We start from the raw sequence: 21,941 nt of genomic DNA, 5'->3' as shown, positions 1-21,941 counted from the left end.
ACTTACTATATATGTACACATACACATAAACTATACATATATAATGTATTTCCTATACATTCAGAGCTAACAAGAAGCTGTGATGTTATATGTATTAAAATACATGTTTTATTTCCCCTCAGAAAGGTGTTTAAAATTCAATGGCTTAATTCAACAGTGATAACTCAACACTTAATTTATCTTTCAATCAAGAATAATAGGGAATAATATGCCCTAATAAGTACTATAATTAAACTAAAAATTGTTTTATTCAATATAAAAGTCTTCTAGACATATTACTTAACAGTACTTACAAATAGTTATGAATTTTTTTATTTTAAAATTCAACACCAATGGAAAGTATAACAAAAACATATTTTTTTATTCATATATTTTTTTTGTACAGAGAAAACATGAAATTATTGAAAAAATATCTATGGGATAATATTGCATGTACTAGAGCAAAAAATTAAAATTAACTTCATTCCTCCTAAAATTTAATTAGTATTTAATAAAATTAAAGACAAAACCATTGAAAACAAAACACAAAAAATTTAGTACAAATGTAGCCTTTATTTTTGTAAGGCAAGTACAGTGATAAGCAGTGTTTTATGGTAGCTTAATGGAATAAATTATATGTAATGAGGTATATTCTAAGAATTATATATAAATATTTCCCTTTAGTGTGAGTAAAATTCACATGTTTGTTTCTATAAATTTTCACTGGAACAATTGTGTACGTTCAAATGTTTAGTGACTATATCATAAAATAACTTAGCAATCACCACCTTTACTTTTTAGTATTAAAAAAAACATAATAATCAGAACCTAACTAATTAAAACTTCACTGTGGTCAAGTATAAAGCGGTGGTTCTCACTCATGGCTCCTATTTGCTCTCACAAATGTCACCTAGTCACCCCCAAGGGGACATCTGACAATGTTTAGAGACATTTTTGGTTGTCACACCTGGAGCCGGGTGCCACTGGTATCTAGTGGGTAGAGACCACGGATGCTGCTCAACATTCTCACATTCACAGAAGAGCAACAGCCCCCAACAAAAATCACCAGCCCAAACTGTGAACGGTGTCAAGTTGAGAAATCCTGGCTTAAAGATAAAGGTATATCAAAACAGAAATGTATTTTAAAATGCCAGTTTCCTCATGACAGGACACATTCAGTCTAACATAGTATAATGAGGGTTAACTTTCAGAATGGTGTGTCTGACCTCACTGTATTCATCTCTGAGATTGGGATGGTACAAATGCCTATCTCGCTGGGCTTAGGTGAAAACTAAACAGGGCATTTCTAAACTGTAATACAAATATTCTGTAATTGATATTGTCACTATAATAAAAAAAACCCTGTGAAATAATTGATTCTGTTACATGTATTCTACTTCATAATGTAGAGAAAGGAACTGATTTATTTTTAACATACTTATGCTAAACTTACATGCATTAAAATATAAAAAGGTTTATAGTTAAGTTAATCTGAAAATTTTTTTTATTATTGATAATAATATGTCTTTGATAACATCGACGACTACCATCTACGTGTCTCATTTCACGTTCACAACATCATGGGGGCAGGTATTATTATCCCTCTCTTCTAGGAGGAGAAAGGAAGCTACAGATAAAATGATTCAAGTCGTGTAGCATAAGGTTACGTAAAAGAGGGAGGCTCTCAGGTTTGTCCTTAGCCTTTGACGAAACTCCTATATTCCTGGCTATCTGAACATACTAAAGTATTAGAAACATTTTGTTTCTACGGAATTTCATTGGTAAAGCAAATCAGATGAAAACGATGACCACCACACATTTGGTTGGAAAGCTGGCTCTGTTCCCAGTAAAGGCTCCACCTGCAGGCCAGGAGCCACGGCACAGGGGTTTACAGAGTTTTGGGGATGAGTCTAGGAAATCTTTTGTCAAGCATTGGTTATAGATTAAATAAATAATACAGCCTGCTTATATATGTATTACTGTTTTTCATATGTATGCATTTATATTGGAATGATGAAAAGGCAAATTTATTTTTAAAAGCATGGTTCATTTTATTCTAGTCTTCAATAATTATTGTATTGAATATTTTAGCTCAATAGCTTTACTTTCCCCTTTTATTGTCATTAATAAAATAATGCTACTAATGTGGGTAAAGGATCTCCAGAAGAGAAGAGCAAAATGAATTTTTTTCCCTTTACAGTACAATCTTGAGTGATAAGACCAAATGGTACGCATGACTGAGAATAGTCACATATCATTTACATAATGAAATGTTATTAGCCCACTTAAATTTTATTATCAAATTATTTTTGAGGTTGTAAGATCCACAACTGAGATTACTTTAGGGTTAAAAGATGCAGATGTGCCTCTTGATAACGGCTGGCTGGAATTATGAACCATGTGTGCACATGCTCCCTTATTTATTGATATGTCAACTAATGTGTAGGTTTGTTATCTTCTGTACACTTGACATACTTATAGTAATAATATTACATATTGAATATAACAGGCTGGACAGTATAAATGAGTACAAAATAATCGCTAACATTAATTTATGCCTGTCTGCTTATGGAAAAAATAAACATTAATTGAGTATTCACTGTCTCTTATGTGCCTAATATAATGCAAGTTCTACTGAAACTTCTTAGAAAGTAGAGAGTTTATATCACACTACGTAGCCCTTGGTTATGTAAATGTCTGTCTCTGTCTATGTAGACTACAATGTCTTGGGGACAAGAATGTGCCTGTTTTTGTCCTGTTGAGTGACATCTCAACAACAATTAATTTAATGGTTATTTCTCAGTTTTCGTCTTTCATTTATTATCAGTAACCCCATCCCCACTAAAATATAAGCTTTTTGTAGACTACCACAAAATAATATGCTGGTATTTTTGATTGGTTGGAAATGCATTGAATTTATTAAGCTGGGAAGATCTGACTATATTCCTTCTTTCTATGTGTGAACATGGACTATTTCTCCATTTAATTAGTTCTTTTTATTTTGTCCAGTAAAGTTTTGTTGTTTTTCTCATATAGATTTTGTGCATATTTTGTTACATTTATCTTAAGTATTCCATCTTGTGGGGAACTAATGTAAATGTTATTGTGTTTTTAATTTCAAATTCTACTTGTTCATTGCTGGGATATATGAAAGAGATAGATGTTTGTATACTAACCATGCATCCTGCAATCTTACTCATTCCAGGAAGATTTTTTTGTTTTTTGTTTTAAATTCTTTTGGATTTCCCACATAGACAATCATGTCATCTGTAAACAAAAATAGTTTTATTTGTTTCTTCCCAATGTGTATACCTATTATTTTATTTTCTTGTCTTATCACATTAGCTAGAGTACAATGTTGAAAAGGAGTGGTGAGAAGGGAATATCTTTGCCTTGTACCTGGATCTTAATGTGAAAGCTTTGAGTTTCTCACCAATAAGCATGATATTAGCTGTAGGTTTTTTGTCGGTATTCTTTACCAAGTTGAGAAAGTTCCTTTAGTTCTAATATAACCACAAAAGCCTTTGATAGCTTCCTTGTCTTTTGCAATCCCAGACTTGGAATTAAACATTCCTCTAAGGACCTCTGCTAGGAAATTGTATTTTAAGATCTTATAAGATGTATTTATTGCTTGCTAGGTTGATGACTGTTCTAGGAAGCAACAGAACTCAGGGTCATAAATTGGATTCCCAAGAAAGTACTCTCTCTGGGAGATGGAGATGGAGTAAGCAGAACTTTCTATGGACCAAAAAAAAAAAAAAGAAAGAAAGAAAAGAAAAGAAAAAAAAAGGGAACTAAACCTGATTGGACAAAGGGAAAAGTTTAAGTAGTGATGCAGGGCCAAGAGGAGAAGATTGGGAGCTAGAATGATCTTTCAACAGACAAGTTGTGTCAAGAGGGCCAGGCATTTTTCTCCCTCAAAGACAAACCTCTTTGGCAAAGCAGCTTTCTGCAATCCCTGAAAGGGCTGATGGCTAAAGATAGCGAGTAGCACTCCTAGAAGCTGGGGCAACAAGTCTTCAGTGAAAGGATATCTGTAGGATTGTAGAGTATGAGTGTGCATCCATACTAAAAATTTTTTTAAAGAGGAAAAATATGCCATGAATTCATAGAAATATTGCCAATTCAAATTTAAGATTTTTTACTTCTTTGGGTTTTTGTATCTCTTTCCTGTTACACTGAAAATCTTGATACCTAATGATATTAGTAATTGTCTATATGCTATAATACAATAAATATATTACATATTGTATCTGACAGTACAACTAATAAAACTCAATTTCTTTGTAGTTTTTTTGTTTGTTTAAGAGTATATCCCACTAAGAATAGATAGTCAAATACAGTATATTTAAAATCACTTGAAATATGCCCTGCCTGCATGGTTTTGCCACTGACTCAATCCCAATTTAGGTTAGTGTGTTAGCTCAGAAGTGGATGTTTTTGGAGCTTGCTGCCTTTCCCATTTTTATTTAATTTCCCTTTACAATGATAACATACTAGTTTTATAATACATAGGGTTCTGGGATCAGATTTACAAAATAAAGTATACATGAAGAGGTCTACCAACCACTCTTGTTCCCTTCATGCTATTCCTTTTTTAGCCCAAAGAATAACCACTAAATAAAACAAAACTGCCCTGGCCAGGTAGCTCAGTTGTCTGGAGAGTCGCCCTGAAGCGCCAAGGCTGTTAAGTTCAGTCTCCAATCAGGGCCCATACAAGAATCAACCAATGAATGCATGGATAAGTGGAATAACAAATTGATGTCTGTCGGTTTCTCTCTCGAATCAATAAATTTAAAAAAGCCCACAAAAATCCATTTCATGTTATCTTTTTAGTTTTTAAAAGAAAATATGTATAATTTATATTTATATTCTTCCCTTCTTTGCAAATAGTAACATACTATACATATTTTTCCACCTTGCTACTTATGCTTAGCAATATTGCCTGAGATCATTCCATAGCTAAATACAGAAGTATTTTTTAATAACAGCATAGTACATTTTACCACACTTTCTTCAACTAGTCCACTATTGATGGATATTTGGCCTGCTACCAGTTATTTTTACTATCACTAATAGTGCTGCAATGGCCTTCCACTTATCTTTTTGTATTTTTGACAATGGGTTTGCAGGATCTATTGGTAAGTGTACCTGTAAATAGAGTGAAAATTCTCTACCGTAGCACTTGAACATTTTGCATTCCCAATGGGTTATTAAAGAGCCTGTTTGCCCACAATGTTCCTCTTAGAGTATTATATTAGTTGTCTATTGCTATGGTAAGAACTTACCACAAATGTAATAGATTAAAGCAATACAAATTTATTATCTTATAGTACTGGAATTTAAGAGTCAAAAACACAGGACTCACTGGACTAAAATCACAGTGTCAGCAGAACTGGTTTCCTTCCAGGAGCTCCAGGGAAGAACTCGTTTCCTTGTCTTTCCATTCTCTAGAAGCTGCTGGTATCCCTTGGCTCGCAGCCCTGTTTTATCTTCAACGCCAGCAATCACATTACTCTGACCTCTACATCTATCATTACATCTGTCTTCTCCTCTGACTCCCCTGCCTCCTCTTTCATTGATGAGGACCATTGTGATTACATTAAACCTATCCAGATAATCAAGGATAATCAACACATCCCGCAATCCTTAGCCGTACCTGCAAGGTCCCTTTTAGAATTTGAAATCCTGAGGATTAGGATGTAAACATTTTTGAGGGCCATTATTCTGCCTCCCACAACCATGTTGTCAATCTTCTGGGTTTCTGACAATCAAATTGATAAGTAATGGTAATCCTAGTAAATTTTAATTAGTATTTTTACTATGAGTCAATTTGAACATACTTATTTATGTCCTATGTCCTTTGCATTTCTTTCCTTGTGGGTTGTTTATATCTCTTGCTTAGTGTTGTAGAGATTTTGCTGTTTTCATTTCCCTTTAATTTTAAAAGCTCCTTTACATTTCGGGGATATCAAACCTTTGTTCATGATATAAATTTCAAATATTTCCCTCACTTTTCATTTCATTTTTTAAATATTTGGCCATGGAAAGTTTATTAGAAATTTTTATATGGGTAATTTTATTAATATTTTCCCTTATTGCTCCTAGATTTTAGTCATATTTAGAAAACTTTGGGCTGCTCTACTCTGAGTGTTACAGAGTAATTGACTTTTGTTTTTTTTTCCTGCTAACATAGTTTCTGTATTTAAATTTTGGATTATTTTAGCATTTGATCTATTATATTTGAAACTGGTTGTTTTCTCTTTTTCCATATAGCTTGTCAGTTATCTTGCTGCCTCTTGTTGAGAAGCTCATCCTTTCCCCACCAATCCATATACCACTTTTCTCATATACTAAATTTCCACACATAATTTGATGTACATCTAAATTTTTAATTGTTTCATTTTATTTTTATTTTTATTTTTTTTACCTGTTCTTAACATGTTTTTTATTTTTTTTTAATTAATTTATTTACTTTTTAAATACATTTGTCTCTGCCTTCCCCCACCTCTTTCCCTTGCCCCCTCCCACCTTCCCTCCCTCAGCTCTTCCCCTTTGGTTTTGTCCATGAGTCCTTGCTATATGTTCCTTGACTTTCCCCTTCCCTTCCCTTTCCCTGCCCCCCCTTCCCTCTTGTCTCTGTTGATTTCTTTTCCTTTCAGTGTTGCTGGTCATATTTGCCTTGCTTCTTTGCATTGTTGGTTAGGTTCCGCTTATAGGTGAGATCATATGGTACTACGCAGCAGAAAGAAAAAAAGAAGTACTAAACTTCGCAACAGCATGGATGGAACTGGAGAGCATCATGCTAAGCGAAATAAGCCAGGGGGCGAGAGACAAATAATTGTTTCATTTTAGATCTTTCTTTTAAACTTTTACACTCTCTCATTGAATATAATAATTACTTATACTTGGCAAACATTCAAGTCAAGGTCAATAACTGAAATTATTTTATTATGTGCTCATATGTTTTCCCCGCTATAATCTGAGGTCGTTGGGTATTATCCACTTTTATTCGCTAGTGTCTAGCAGCATACCTTTCACACTAAGGATAATCAACAGATCATTATTAGAAATGCATAAATAACAATATTAGGCAATAAAGCTCTGCTAGAATTCTTTATGTTTAGATAGCGATGTTGAGTTTGCGATCTAAATGCAGCGAACCTTGTCTGATCCAGCGAGAACTCTGGCTAGGCAGAGAAGGTGTTTCTCACCTCTTTATAAATGAGGGACCTGAGGCTCAGAAATGCTTACGTTGCTTCCTTGAGGTCACATAAGTAAATAGTAGAATTGGAACTGGAATTACATCTCCTGACTTCAAATGTAATGTTCTTAACATTAGCGGTAAAATGACTCCATGCTTGGCCTGGATTTCATTCTTCCTTATTTTTCTTTCAATTCTAAAACAGCATCTATCCAAGAAATGTATAAGGTCTAAACCTGATTAATAACGAGATGAACCAATTATTCTCCACCAAAAGGAATGTATGGGACCTGAAATAACATTTTCAAAAAGCTAATTTTTAAACATTATTCTGAGAGTGATATTATTAATCACATGTCTGAAAATGATATTAATTAAAAAACAGTGAGTTTTTTTGTTCATAATTTTTGGTGCTTAAATGTTTTTCATTATTTTTATACTTTATTTTTTTACTTGAAGACTGTGAAGTCTAATTTTTAAAATGTATATATAAATTTATATATTCAGATACTACCAAAAGGCTAGACAGAGATGAACTTCAAGAAATGGCAATGCTGTGTTGCTATATACAATTGACAGGACAAAAAATGAACAAAAAATAGTGAGTTTTCCCGATTTTGGAATTCTTTGTTCACTGTTTCTAGTAAGAAAGAAGAAAAGAAAATAGATGTGACAAAAAACAAATATGAAATTATTGTAACAATATAGTTGAAATCCACTATGTTCTTACATTTAAAAGAGTATAAGATCTGTTTAGCAAAGTTGCTCCTCTAATATGACATTGTATTTTAGTTTGTTTGACAATATATTAACTAACTGATTAATTTAAGAACATCAATTTTGAATTTGAGCTTTGTGGTTCATCCTGAAAGGGTCACTGTAATATTTGTAGTTTAGATCAGTTTCACTGTGATTATACTTAAAATCATAGAGGCTAATAAATTGCCTTGAAATTTTTATAGTTACTCTATAATCTATTACTTAAATATGTATTAGTAAACTAATATACATTTGTATTTAATATATGAACATTCTGAATCCAGATGCAATGCTCATTTCCAGAATTAAGGTTCCTAAGGGAGGAAACAAAATTTCTGCTTGTGAAAGCTAAACGTAATGCTGTATAATCGATTGGTTCACTTAAAGGCATCAGCCATGCTCCCTTTGATGATAGATTAAGTAAATATGAGAGTAGACAGCAGCAACATTATGGGTATTATACAGCATATTGTAGTAAGGATTATGAAAATTGGTCATGCTCCAGAGCAAGCAATATGGATGAAAAGGCTTTATGAGAAATGTATTTATAAAGAAATTGAGGAAAATATTTATATTAATTATAAAAGTGGTGAATAGTGATATATAGAGTGAATTAAAGCCAATAGTTTTTTAAGATTTTCCAGAAGCAGAAAAGAGTTTTTGACCTTTAAAAATAACCAACATTTTCATACAGATTTATTCATTATGCAAAGAAAAAGTTCCTGTTGCATGTGAAATGGAAAAAAAAAAAAACACCCAGAATGAATAAGAAACTGTTGCAATCCCTAACAACTGACAACAGAAAGGCAAAAATGATGCCGCTGATCGCTAACATTAGTCAAATGAGTCATAGCCCGGAGGAGTGGGATGACCCCTTAGCTCTCTGATTGTGCAGAACACCTTTGAAGCTTCAGGGCAGGCGAGGGTGCGCTTAGATAGGGCCAGTGGGCCCTGCAGGTGGGTGTCTGAGTTAAACCACACCAGGAGCCCAAAGGAGACATTGTATGCGGCTCACAGGCTTGACTGACAGAGCTGGGGGAGATGGCCCCGTAGGACTGGCTTCACACAGAGGAGCTACAAAGAACAGACAGCTGTCAATGGCAGCCTTGTTCCCCTCTGATCTCATTGACCCCAACAGTGATATTCACCAGTTCCCTTTCTCCCTATCACTGTAAAGTAAAAAACAGGGTACCGCTAACACAACACAGAACACAATACTGTACTTGGGTCTCATTCGTTACATATGCCTGAATAAGCGGTTGGTGATCTTTCAAGTAATCTGAATCTATTCTAGATGTTGCCACAAAGTTACCGATCCAGTGCTCCCACCGGCAAGAAGGGACCTGCACCCACATCCTGCTGCCCCCATTTTTAAACAAAGACGTGGTGAAATGCATTTGAACCTCAAGCTGCTGGCAATGCAGGGCGACAGGACAAGAGGAAAAGGCCGAGGGCTGTGTTTTGTCTCCTTTCTGTCCGCGGCAACTATGTTCCTTATCACTGTGAATTCCCACCCCTACTGCTCATTGAGGCTGTCATGTTTTTCACAGACTCATCTGCCTTATAATTGAAATTCTTATTTTAACAGCATTATCTTAATGTTATTGCTAGCTGTGGAATGTCTTGTGAAGAGTGCAACATTAAAGTTAATTTGGCCCTACATCTTTGGTAATGGATACTGTCTGCAATATAATTAACTATAGATACTCATACTTGGACTGAAATATGTCATGGTTTCTTCCTCAATTATTGTAGTTTGTCTTAGGCGGCCCTTACCATGACTGCTTATCATTTCTCACATCTGACTAATCCCATTTTGCTCATGGTCTTTTGTGTGAGTGTGGCAAAAATCAGAATTCCCAACGATGTGAAGTTTCTTTTTCTTTCTTTATTTCTTTCTTTTATTGTTAATTAAAGCTGGTTAGGCACTTCAGTTGAGCTTCCCAGGGAGAAAAATTAGATCAGTATTATAATAAAAATTAAGAAAGTACTCCTAGAATTATAGCCGATGTGTAATTTAAAAATATAATATAGTAAATTAAAAAATAGATCAAATGACCTCTATTGTTAATTTAAGTGGCACCTTCCATTAAGCAAAACCTGCAGTTCTTACAATTTAATGTCTATACAATGCGACTAAAACAACTATATACATAATATGCTAATAAAGTAAAACAATCTCACTTAATAGGTTTCTATTCCCATTCAGGTGAGATTCCCCATTGCTTATTGAATGAATGCCTGGAACAATATTGCTAGCAAATACTTTGTACTTCACATACAAATAGGCCAAACCAAAAGGCTAATAAAATCTTAGAGATAAATACTAGAAATTAACTTTTAAAATTTAAACATTTTAAAGGTTACTTGCGATACTAAAGTGATTAGTCAAGAACTCTAAGATTCAATTAAAATTTAATCTTTGATGCCTGGGATTTGCTTCAAAATAATCACTGCGGGGGTGTGTGTTGTGAGGAAGACAGTATAGAGATGAAAGAAGATTAGGACTCACTGGTTGTTAAGGCCGGGCAATAATGATTGCTTTATTTCTCTGTATGCTTACATTTGTTTATTACAAAGTTAAAATTTAATATTTGATATTAATAGTTTATTTACTGGAATAATTTCATTAAAGAAGGCCTCATAGAGAGCCGGAAAAAATACAGCTATTTTATGAAGATATTTTTCCAAAGCTACGTTTCTGGACGCTTGTTTTATAGGCTCATATTAGATATCCCCGGCTTCTTGCTTTTTACTTTCACAATATTCCTCAGTTAAAGTCTATGCCTGTATGTCTATGAAAAAATTAACATTTGGAGATATGCATGCCTAGAAATGGGGAGACAAGTTCCACCTAACAGAAAAGAAATTTAGGCCTCCTCAAAAACTAAATAAAACAATGATCTCCATCACAGACGTATCATAATGACAAAACAAGATACAAAAATATCAACAACACCTAGTGCTGGTGAAGATGGGAAGCAATCGCAACTTTCATACATTGTTGATGGGAATACAAAATGATACAGCCACTTTGGAAAACTGTCCAAGTTAAACCTATTCTTACCATATGACCTAGTAGTCTGATAAGTATTCACCCAAGATAAATAGAAACATACTTCCACAAAAGATCTGTGTACGAGAAATCTGTATGCAGAGTCATTCATAATAGCTCCAGAATGAAAATAATCAAAATGTCCATCACCCGGTGATGGCATAAATAAACTGTGGTGCATCCACACAGTGGAATGCCAGTGATAGAACACACTGCTGATACCGAGAATCACATGGACGGATACGGAAAGCATTATGCTGAGTGAAAGAAGCAGGCATCAAAGGCTGCATAGTTCCCTTTACGTGAATTTCCGGAAAAGGCAAAACTCTAAGAACGTCAGTCGGATAAGTGGTTGCTAGGGATGTGGGCTGAGGGATGGGGGTGACGGCAGAGGCACAAGAGGGGACTTTCTGCGTGAGGAACGCGTTCCACATCTAGACTGAGGTGTGTATAGTACATGGCTGTATACACTTGTCAGAATGGATGAAGTACGGATGAGGATTTTTACTTCTGTAATCTACCTTTCTCTATTTTCCAAAGTTTTTTATAATTAGAATGTTTTTATTTTCTAATCAGAGGAAGAAACTAACATCTCCTAAAAATTGATAAGTGATGTATGACAACTATATGGCCTTAATACATGAAGAACACAGGCCAATAATGTCAACCACATTTTCTGTCAGTATTTGATAAAACCTGTGCATATGCATCGATACATGCATTTATGCATGCAGACGCTTACCCTTTGTTCAGTGCAGTGGGAGATGGACTAGGGGTGTTTTAGTGAATCAAATATTATGATGGAAGGATCAGCTATTAATCTAACTATAATAAAATATCTTTATTACTTACTATACCACAACTAAACTTTCTTTTGATGAATCAAAAGTATTCTGGGATATTATGGTGCTTCAGGTTTATCATCCTATGCATCAGTTATTTATTGTAACGCATGAGAGAACGTGGCGTAATAGAACTAGTCTGAGCGAGAAAGAAAGAAGCAACAGCAGGAGATGGGGATAATTAAAAGGTGAGGTAATTAATGTCAAGTCATTCTCCACAGGAGGTTCTAAGATGTTCTGGAGCAATGACTATATTATAAACATCTCTGTGTGGTCTGCAGCGCCTAGTATAACGCATCGCTCATTTTCTTGTTATTTTTCTTTTAGGCCAAATAAATGAGGTCGTCAAAATTTAATGTACTTTGAATAAAATGTTACATGGAACTGCTTGGAATGCAATTTATATTAAGACAAAATTATTCTATTTTGAGAATGTACTTTTAAAAAATTCACAGAAGCACAGACATAGAGGTCATGATGTATCATTTAAAAGAGAGATTCAAGGACCGCATATATAATACATGCTTCAAAAGTTCATATAATTTTGAAAGAGTGAATATTCTAATAAGTGATAAGCAAAAAACTTATGCAGGATATGCATCTGGGCAGGGAGTGGGCATACGGGACATTTCTATACAGTCTTCTCGGTTTTGCTGTGAGCTTAACACTGCTCTAAAAAAATAAAGATTTTTTTAAAAGTATGTAGATTTAACAATACTTAATATTTATTCACATTTGCTCACACAGAGTACGTAATCATTTACCCTTACTTTTTCCCTAGGATATATATAAATTATAATATAATAATATGTATACATAAGTATACATATTATTTATAAGACATAAAACATACTGGTTGAATACTATTTTACAATGTGGTTACCAAAAGATTTTACTGTTCACTCAAAATCACTCTTTTCTAACCAAAATTGGTTTTTGTTTATTTTTAAAAATTAAGTCTGAGACATTGTATGTGTATTTTTGTGCGTTAAAGTAAAATAAAGTTGCAAAATTGACTAATTAGAACACAGATATACCTTATTCAGAAAAACCAATAAATAAGACAAAGCCAGGGAGTCCTATCTACTTTATAACTCAAATCTTTAAGAAGATCTTATACACTGAATTTTCCCCTCACTCCTAATTAAACTGTTATTCATAAGAGTAGGGACTGTGCTCCTGTATCAATTTCCATATTCTTAATGCTCGACATATAGGAGGTAAAAAGTAAGAGTTAGATTAGTATTTAAGTAATGAATTAATTAACTAATTAATTAATCTCAACTCTATCCCTTGAGCTACCCTATCGTCAGCCACAGGCCTTTGCCTTCACCATCAACCCTCAGCAACTTAAGAGGTTCTCACACTGGTACCCTAGAATCCCTCCGTAATGATTCGCTTCCATTATTCACCTTGCCAATCGGTATCTAACCCTGAGCAAGCGCCATGGTCTGCTTCCCTCACTTCTGATTCTAGCTTTAAGAGGTCATCACAATAGAAAGTCATTGTCTTCCCCACATGCCAAGTTTCTTTGCTCAGCAATCCTTTTGTTACCTTAAGATAATGTTTTTCATTTATTTCTTCCTTTATTCATGTATTCTCCCTCCCCCCCCACCCCCGGGACTAGCAGAAAGAGTTGAATTCTCCTAGATAGGCAAGTTCTTCCAGGACAAGGAAACAGGAGAAACAAAGATGGGAAAGGGATATTGGGTGGGGATCAGGTGATTGAGGTGAGATGGCAAGAAATGGCTAGATAGGCAGGAAGGGACTGGACCCCTGGAGGTACGCTATGCAGAGGAGTTTCAGATTTTACTGTAAGAGAAGGGGAACCATTGGGGAATTTGATATGAGCAGATGTGCCCCCGAGAAAGGTCACTTTGGTAGCAATGTGGAAAATAGCCTGAAAGAGGGAGGGAGGTAAATAGCATCAGGGAGACCAGGAAGAAGGGAAGAAGGGGAAGGATCAAGTCAAGGAACATGTATAAAGGACCCACGGACAAGGACAATGGGGGAGATGAGCTGAATGTTGGGGGAGCAGTGCAGGGGAGCGCATGGGAGAAAAATGGGGACAACTGTAATTGAACGACAATAAAAATATTAACAGAAATGTAAGTTCAGGGGAAAAAATTCTGGAGGCTTGAAACAGGAGGAATAGTGGGGATGAAGCAATGGGTTCAAAATATATTTCAGTTGTAGGAGTGACAGGGCCTTGTGACTGACAGGACACGGAGAACAGAGGAGGGGCATCCTCAATAACCCCTAGCCCTCCGCCTTCAGCAGCTGTCACAGGCGTCCCTGGGGGTTTCACATCTCCACGATCGTTCCTAAATCTCACTTACACCCTCAGCTCATGCTCTGCAGGTGCCCTTACTTCAAATATTACCATAAAAAAAACAATCAAATTGTCAAAGGTAAACTGCTATCACCTGGAAATGCTCAAAATGTTTTCTTAATCTACCCATCATTTTCTTTTCTTGACTTTCCAAAATCAATCCTTTTCATTTTGTCTTTCTAAAAATTATACTTGTTTCCTTGATCCTCTCTCCCTTAATGTACATTTTTCCCCTTCGATATTTCTTCTCTCAAAGAAACTTTCTCTTGAACCAGTCAATTTCTTAAACTACCATCTCATGTTCTTCCTGTCAACAGTATCAATTTCCAAAAGTCGCCTACCCCTGTTGTAGATACTTACATATCTCCAACCCAGCCCTATTGTCTGGTTTCCGCCATTTCATAGGAACTACTTCCTCCAAAGTCCCCTGTGACAACTCAATTACCTGATGTCACCTCCAGCCCTAGACTTCCTCTTCATTGACTGCTTAGGGAATGGACGCTGTCTTTGCCACCTCATCCTTCTGGCATGCCTCCTTTTCCTTAATTTTAATGGTCTTAAGTTTCTCCATTTGCTTCTTAGCCTGTCATTTGAATCTTTCTTTCCTTCCATATTCCTCCAACCTTTTAATTGTTGAAACTTTCCTGGAACCTGTCTTTGATTCTCTCTCTTCTCACTCCCATGACTTCAAGTACATGTGAAGAGCTGCTAGCATTACGACCCCTTCCACTCTTCACCTTAGACTCTGTCTCCATATCAGTCAGTTATTTGGTTCTGTAAATTCTCTCTCTGCAGTTTTCAAATATGTTTGCTCCTTTACATTTTGACAGCCACTAGTGGAGTGGCTGACTTCCCCATTGTTTCTCATTTATCCTTCAATACAACTGATGTTACAAAATGCTGCCAACGTAATCTTTCTAAAAATCAAACAAAAATCTGCTCAAAAATCTTGCATGTGATCCTTAGCATATCCTTAAAAATGACCTTCCAACTATACTCCAGCATCTTCTACGTTAAGGACCCACCATTCCTCCCTCATTTAGCTAATCCTGCCTTTTCCTTGTTTCACATCCTCAGCGCTCTTCTATTTCTGTCTTTTGTTCATATCACTCTCTTGTTGCACACCTCACTGCTACCTCTACCTATTGATATCTGTCTCTAAGGCCAAGACCAACTACTATCTTTCAAGAAACGTTTGGCAATATCTTGAGTTTTAAATTCCTTTTTTTCCTCTTCTCCATGTTTATGGTCCTTTTAGCATTCATCACATATCTTTTATTTGAGGGATTTTTACATTTTATCTCCTTTATTAGTGTATCAGTTTCTGGAAGATACAGATAATGTCTTTCCATATCCATCTCCCGTATGCTTTGTACATAGTAACACTGGTAAACATTTGTTGAGCTAATTTTTCATAGTATGTACTTTCTATCTAAGATAGACTTTCCAATAGGAAATATGGAAAAATGATACTGGGCCATTTTTGCCTTTGTTTCCTAAGGTTTACTGGAGATGGCAAAAGCCTTAGATAGCAGCTTCTTCCCCGTGACAAATTTCACTTAAACTTTACCTATATAATATTTAGTCTGCTATATTTTTATATGTCATTAAGGATTAAGCCAGAGCCTTTCTTCATGAACCAAAAATTAAAAGAGTTTTACAATAAATATGGACAAAAGTATAAGGTATAAGTATGAACAAATATCTGTTATAAAAAAAATGGCCCTTAAGAAAAAGAAAAATGTGTACTAAGCTGAGGTAAAATTTCAGGTTAACCATCCTAAAATCTGACTTAGTTACTATTTTATTTTCTAAGCAACTTATGAGAACATATGAAAATGTTTCACCATTGATTCACATAGAATTCACCATTATTGGTTTCTTAGGGTCTACATTTAAAATATCTAGCACAATACTTCCAATATCTGGGATTTCACTTTATAAGATTTCTATTTGATTTAACAGTATTTTACAGAATTCTTACAGTCAGATATTTAATTGAAGATATGAACCTGATCATATTATCTACTAATGCACGTATTGGAAAGAAGTAGGAAACACAAGTCAAATTACTAACTAATTTTACATGATATGTAAGTAAAAAAAATATTAAACTGAAACATAAATTCAGTGTAATAACAACTGTCATAGGAAACTATAGCCTAATAAAATATTTAATCAAAAGTCATAAAATAACTATTACATACTGCCACCACACAAGAAGTGCTCTGAGACAATCTAAAGTTTAGGAAAAGGAGCCAAAAATATTAAAACTACTTTTTGTTGTTGCTACTATGATTAAACACTATTAGGATACTAATACTAGTTTTATTAATATGGTAAACATTAATATTTTAACATATATACCAGGAATGCATGTTAAAAGTGTTTGACAGGACTCAAAAACACCCTACTGTGTTTCACAGTTTCATAGAAACACAGTTTTTGTGTTTTGCTGAATACAATTCTTTTTTTGATGGATCCAATATATTATCTGTTTCATCTGTGAGTAAGTGAAGGACAGGGTTGGGGTTAAAAATTTAGTCTTTTTACTCAGTGAAAAATTAAGAACATGAAAGGTAAAAAAAAATTCATAGGGAAATGTCCTCTAAATAGTGGCCTTTCTGCAGTGCCCATGAGGTCCGATTCGGGTTTTGTTGTTGTTTTCCTTTTTTTTTCAGAATAACCAAAAAGGCTATACAGAATTAATTATAATTGTACCTACATTTTTGAAGGAGTCTATTTTTATATTCCTTGCTTTCTTTGAAGAAAAGCAAAATATCAAAATAGCAACTTAGTCATACGAGGACATTTTTATAAAAGGGAATAAAATATTTCCACTCTATAGTGTTTCTTAATCTTCCTACTTAAACGTTTTAGTATATATAAAGTATAAATAAAACAATCATAAACATACAAGTAAATTACTATGCCTCAAAATGAGTTGATTAGTCACTAATTACAATCTGCGGGGCTTCTGCTTCTTTGGGGATTATTATTTCCAAACACCATTTCATGCATTACTTCAGGGTTCTAATACCACATTTACCAGCACACAGTGATTGCTGTTTCACACACTCTATTTCTGCATTTGCAATAAAAGAATATACTAATACGGTCATTACCACAAATAAGAATACTCGCTGTATTCTACAATTCTCAACGTACAAAAATGAAACTAATTAAAATGCAACTCATCTACCTTTTATAGCCAACTTTGTTAATATAGGTGTGAATTGTTAATTAAGGGATGTTGAGCACTCCAGGGACTAAAGAGGCCCTTTGCTTCTTCCATCATACCTGTATCTTTAATTCCTTAAGCTCCTCTCTGTCAGGGAAAGGCTGCCAGGTGAGTAGTTTGTCACTCTTGCCCGGGCTAATAGATTCTCCAGTGGCTTTTGTCACAGCTCATGTCATACTATCAAAACCATGTTCCTTGAAAACGGCATAATATATGTCGCTGAATCTTGTCAACGTAAGATAATCAGACTGTGTGTGGCGTCACAAGCCGACGCAGATGAGAGAGGCGATATGAATATGCAAATCACAGCGGCCCCCTTCCGGCAGCACTGTTCCTACCTCTAATGGGCCTCGCAGAAAGTCTGTTTGTTCAGCTCCTACTTCCAGCGCTACGTCAACAGAAGCAAAGGGACGGCTGGCCATCTGCTGTCGCTCTCGAAGCAGTTGCTGGGGAGAGTTAAAAATGATTCGTTTTAAAAATAGGTTTAAAACCCATTAATTTCAACAGCATCTGGTTTATTTTGAACACATGGCACTTAGAATTTAGAAATCACCTAATACACATATCCACATCTAGATCACTAAAAATGAAAAGAGTTTTCTCTCCACGGCTTGGGTTATATTACCAGTGAGGCTTTAAACGTATGGCGCCTGGAAAGAGCTTCTCGCTGACCTCAGTCCCACCCACAGGTCTAATGAAATGTATTCAAAAGCACTTTGGAAACACCAGATGAGGGGTGTTACTTCAGTAAGAAACGCTATTGCGATAATGGCTATGCCAAGTTTTCCCACTCTGACTCATGCTTTTGTCTTAGCTGAAAGGAAGTAACAGTAAAAAATGTTTTAAAAATGTTAATGAAAAGTTGTCAAAATTAATAGAGGTGAAAGGAACATATACCTTGTAAGACTAAGTCTCTTCTAAGTCATCAAGATTCCCTGTTAATTGCTAAGGAACCAGCAGTTGTTATTGGCAGCACTTACAACTTTATTCAAAGCCTCTCTGTTCATTATTTAAAATGAAGAATGATGAGTATGCTGCAAAAATTTTGTGCCAGGGCTTCACCCCAAGATATTCGTTTCTTTTTCCTTGCGCCTATTCTGGGCTTTGGCCAAGCTAACATCAATAAACTAGCAAGTCTCAACGACTTCCAAGATAATTTATATTTCTGCCCCTCCTTGTAATTACAATATTCATCACGTTATGAGAGGAAAAAAAATTGATGACCAGCACAAGATATTGCAAATCTTGCCCTTCTCATTCTATACAGCTAATAAAATTATTATTAAATATTAAAACTGGATGAGCAATGCAATTAAATACCCTTTCAAATGAGGAGAAAATTGTATCATTGAAGAAAGACAAAATCCTTGAACACAATGAATGGTTTCATTATTCATTGAGATCATTTTAATTCACTGGCATTAACTTAAAACATTAACTGGCCTGTGAATGTAAATGTATATAGTATTGTGATGCATCATTCATAAAATTCCCTTTTAGATGATGAACAGGCACAAGCCAACACCTGATAGCAGTTTATTATTTAGTATTTTGCTCTAACAAATGCTCATAGTACTGATGCTGTTTATGAAATGTGCAGCTAAAATATAATTTAAGAGCTTGTTTTCCCATTATTTAAAAAAAAATTCATGTGCCAATATGGGGTAGAAATAATACAACTATTATGGAGTAACAGTTTTTTCTTAAAATGAATATATCGATATCTATCTATATATGTTATATCTATACACATAAGGATAAAGACACACTAAAACACTTAAAGTAAAAATAAATGTGACCTAAACCACCACGTTATTTGCCTTCATATAAACTCAAAATGATATTATTAAAAACACAGCTGCTTGCAAATAGAATCTTGTTTGTGCCTCTCTCAAAAGGAGTGGCCAATTGAATACTATGTCTGTGTGAATGCACACAATGTTACCTCAAATGCCAAGGGGTACCAGGTGTAGAAAACACCATGCTCTTTGTGGTAAAAACATACATATTCACCAACACACATACAGAACAAACATACACAAATATACAAAGTACCTTTTGCCATAGCGATATGCAAATAGCCTTGAGGAAACTGCAAATTATAGTTTAGGTTTGAACACAAGTTTCTAACATTTGTATTAAAAAGTTTCTCTATTAATATTAGCTCTCAGCTTACCAACGGTAGCTCATATAATTACATGATTTTTTTCGTGTGTGTCTAGTATATATTTTAATATCAAGGACAATAATATAAATGTCAGATAACTCATCCCCTTTCCTTACAATACCATAACCATCTATAATACTCTATGTTTGTGACTTTTTGGGCTTTCTTTAAAAAAAAAGGTTTTTTTTATTATTGTTCAATTGCAACTGTCCCCACTTTCCCCCCATTATTCTCCCCTCCCTCCCTACCCCTACACCTTCCACATTCAACCCTCCCCTGTGCTGTCTTTGTCTGTGGGTCCTTTACACATGTTCCTTAACTTGACCCTCTCCCTTCTATAATTACATGATTTTTAACAAAATGAACAGCTTCTGTTTGCTCATCTTACCTTTCTCCTACATCTAAGAGGTCTATAAAATATAACTAACCAATAGTCGATACCACAAATTGTAATAGAAATCTATAGATATTCCACATTCACTATCTTTGACAAAGAATAGTTTCCCGGAATATAATATATTATTGTGACCCCAACATTCATAATAAAGAAAAATCAGTGACAGTCATATTTTTTTGTTCATCTTTTTATTTATTAGTAGGATACAAAGTATTTTGAAAGATTCTAATTTGTCTTCTGAGCTTTGAGTTTCCATCACTTTTTAAGAATTGAATGCCTACTATAGCACTCTTTGTAAAGAAGAAAAAAAAGAAAACCAATGTTCTTGCCCAGGACCATAACACAACAGTTTATAAACAAGGCATGATAAAATAAAAATAATTAGGGCAGAAGGTAGTGTACAGTGAAGGATACAAATAGGGAATTCGCTGAATGAGTTTACTCCAGGTTACTGAGCAGAGGGCTGGTTCAAGGACTCTGGCTGACATATTGAGTTTATGACTTTGGGAAATTAATGTTATTGTTCTGACTGTGAAACTCAGGAAGGGTAAATCACTTTCTCCTAAAATGCTCTTGCTTCAATGTGACGGCCTAAAATAATACAATGGGATAATATTATTTGCTACTAATTCCTGGCCTCAGTATCGTCCACAATCGTCCTCCCTCTTGCTGGTTAATATCTGTGTGCATTCCTTGCCAAATTTTGCTCCCTCTATGTCAAAACAGAGAAGAGGTAAATAGCAGGCTCATAACTTAAATTTTGTCAAAATCTATTCTAAATACTGACAAGTGATAAAGCCACCCTTGAGTTAGAAGGACCTGTGTTTGAATACCAGTTTTTACACTTACTAGTTGCTTCAGTTTAACCAAATTATTGAGACTTCTCTAAGCCTCGATGTCTCCCACCTGTAAGGTGGGGATATTAACATTGCCTATGCCTACCCCTCACAGGATTGTTTTGAGTATCAGTTTCTCCACTCACTACTTATTGGACAATAACCAAATTACCTTTCAGCCCTTTCTAATGCTTATTTTTTTGTCTCTATGAAAAGGAAATAACAGCACCATAAGGTTGGGACTAAAGAGAGAATGCCCTTGCATGGCTCAACACAGAGGCTGGCACATTGTGAACACCCACTAACTGTTCATTGGTATGATTATTATGTTAAATTTCAAGCACTAATTTTGTCTTTCAAGATGGCACACTAATTACCACAGGCCCATTTTCTTCAGCACTAGTGGCACATTTTGCTCTACTAGTCTCCCTTTTAACAAATGTCGCAAATTCATGTGACAGTTGGAAAATGTCATAATTGTGGTAAAATAAATTTAGATTTGGAACTGATTTCTGTCAATTGCAACTAAGAATGATAAAAACTCAACCTAAGAATTAGGAGAATATAGAGTACTTTCTTCAGAATTTTAAAAAATAATTTATTCGATGATTATGCTTTTTATATAAAATGAAGTTTAACACTTTGTACACACATAAGAAGCCATATAACAGGTGATCTGTTTTACAAAATCCGCTATTGCCAATTATTCAACAGAATGATAAAGCCATGAGAACAAATTGATCATAATACAATAGATTATAATCATGCTGCCATAAACAGTGCTGTGAAGAAATTTAAAAATTAAAGAGATATTTTTAGTATCATGTATGTTGTCCATAACTGTTTTACTATTCAACATCTCTTACAAAACAAATCATAAAATTAAAAATATTAAATTAAAAATCCATACTTAACTATGGCAAACATTTATTCTATCAAATGTATACATATACAATACTTCTTCCACTCAATATGACTACTTCCAATATTGTAGCATTCTCCAAGTTTCATACTACCCAAATTGTCAACTACCTTAAAGACATACAACTCTCTAATAGACTTCAGGATAAAAACCTTTCAAAACACATACAACAAACTGGTAATTAACTCTTTCCACAATTGTCTTCAT

The 21,941-nt window shown here is 34.7% G+C and overlaps 1 protein-coding gene across 1 annotated transcript in view; it reads right to left on the bottom strand.

Moving 5' to 3' along the window:
• The window catches only part of ATRNL1 (attractin like 1), a 498,803-nt gene that overhangs the window by 172,797 nt on the left and 304,065 nt on the right, over positions 1–21,941 (bottom strand). Inside the window, exon 27 of the mRNA XM_054581578.1 lies at positions 17,751–17,858. Within this exon, the coding sequence (XP_054437553.1) occupies positions 17,751–17,858 (108 nt within the window). The remainder of the gene's footprint in view (positions 1–17,750; positions 17,859–21,941) is intronic.

Source organism: Pteronotus mesoamericanus, unplaced genomic scaffold, assembly GCF_021234165.1.
Source record: "Pteronotus mesoamericanus isolate MK-2021 breed Mesoamerican mustached bat unplaced genomic scaffold, CSHL_Meso_final contig_657, whole genome shotgun sequence".
In the NCBI taxonomy this organism is placed as follows: domain Eukaryota; kingdom Metazoa; phylum Chordata; class Mammalia; order Chiroptera; family Mormoopidae; genus Pteronotus; species Pteronotus mesoamericanus.
This window is presented reverse-complemented; position numbering and strand designations above follow the sequence as displayed.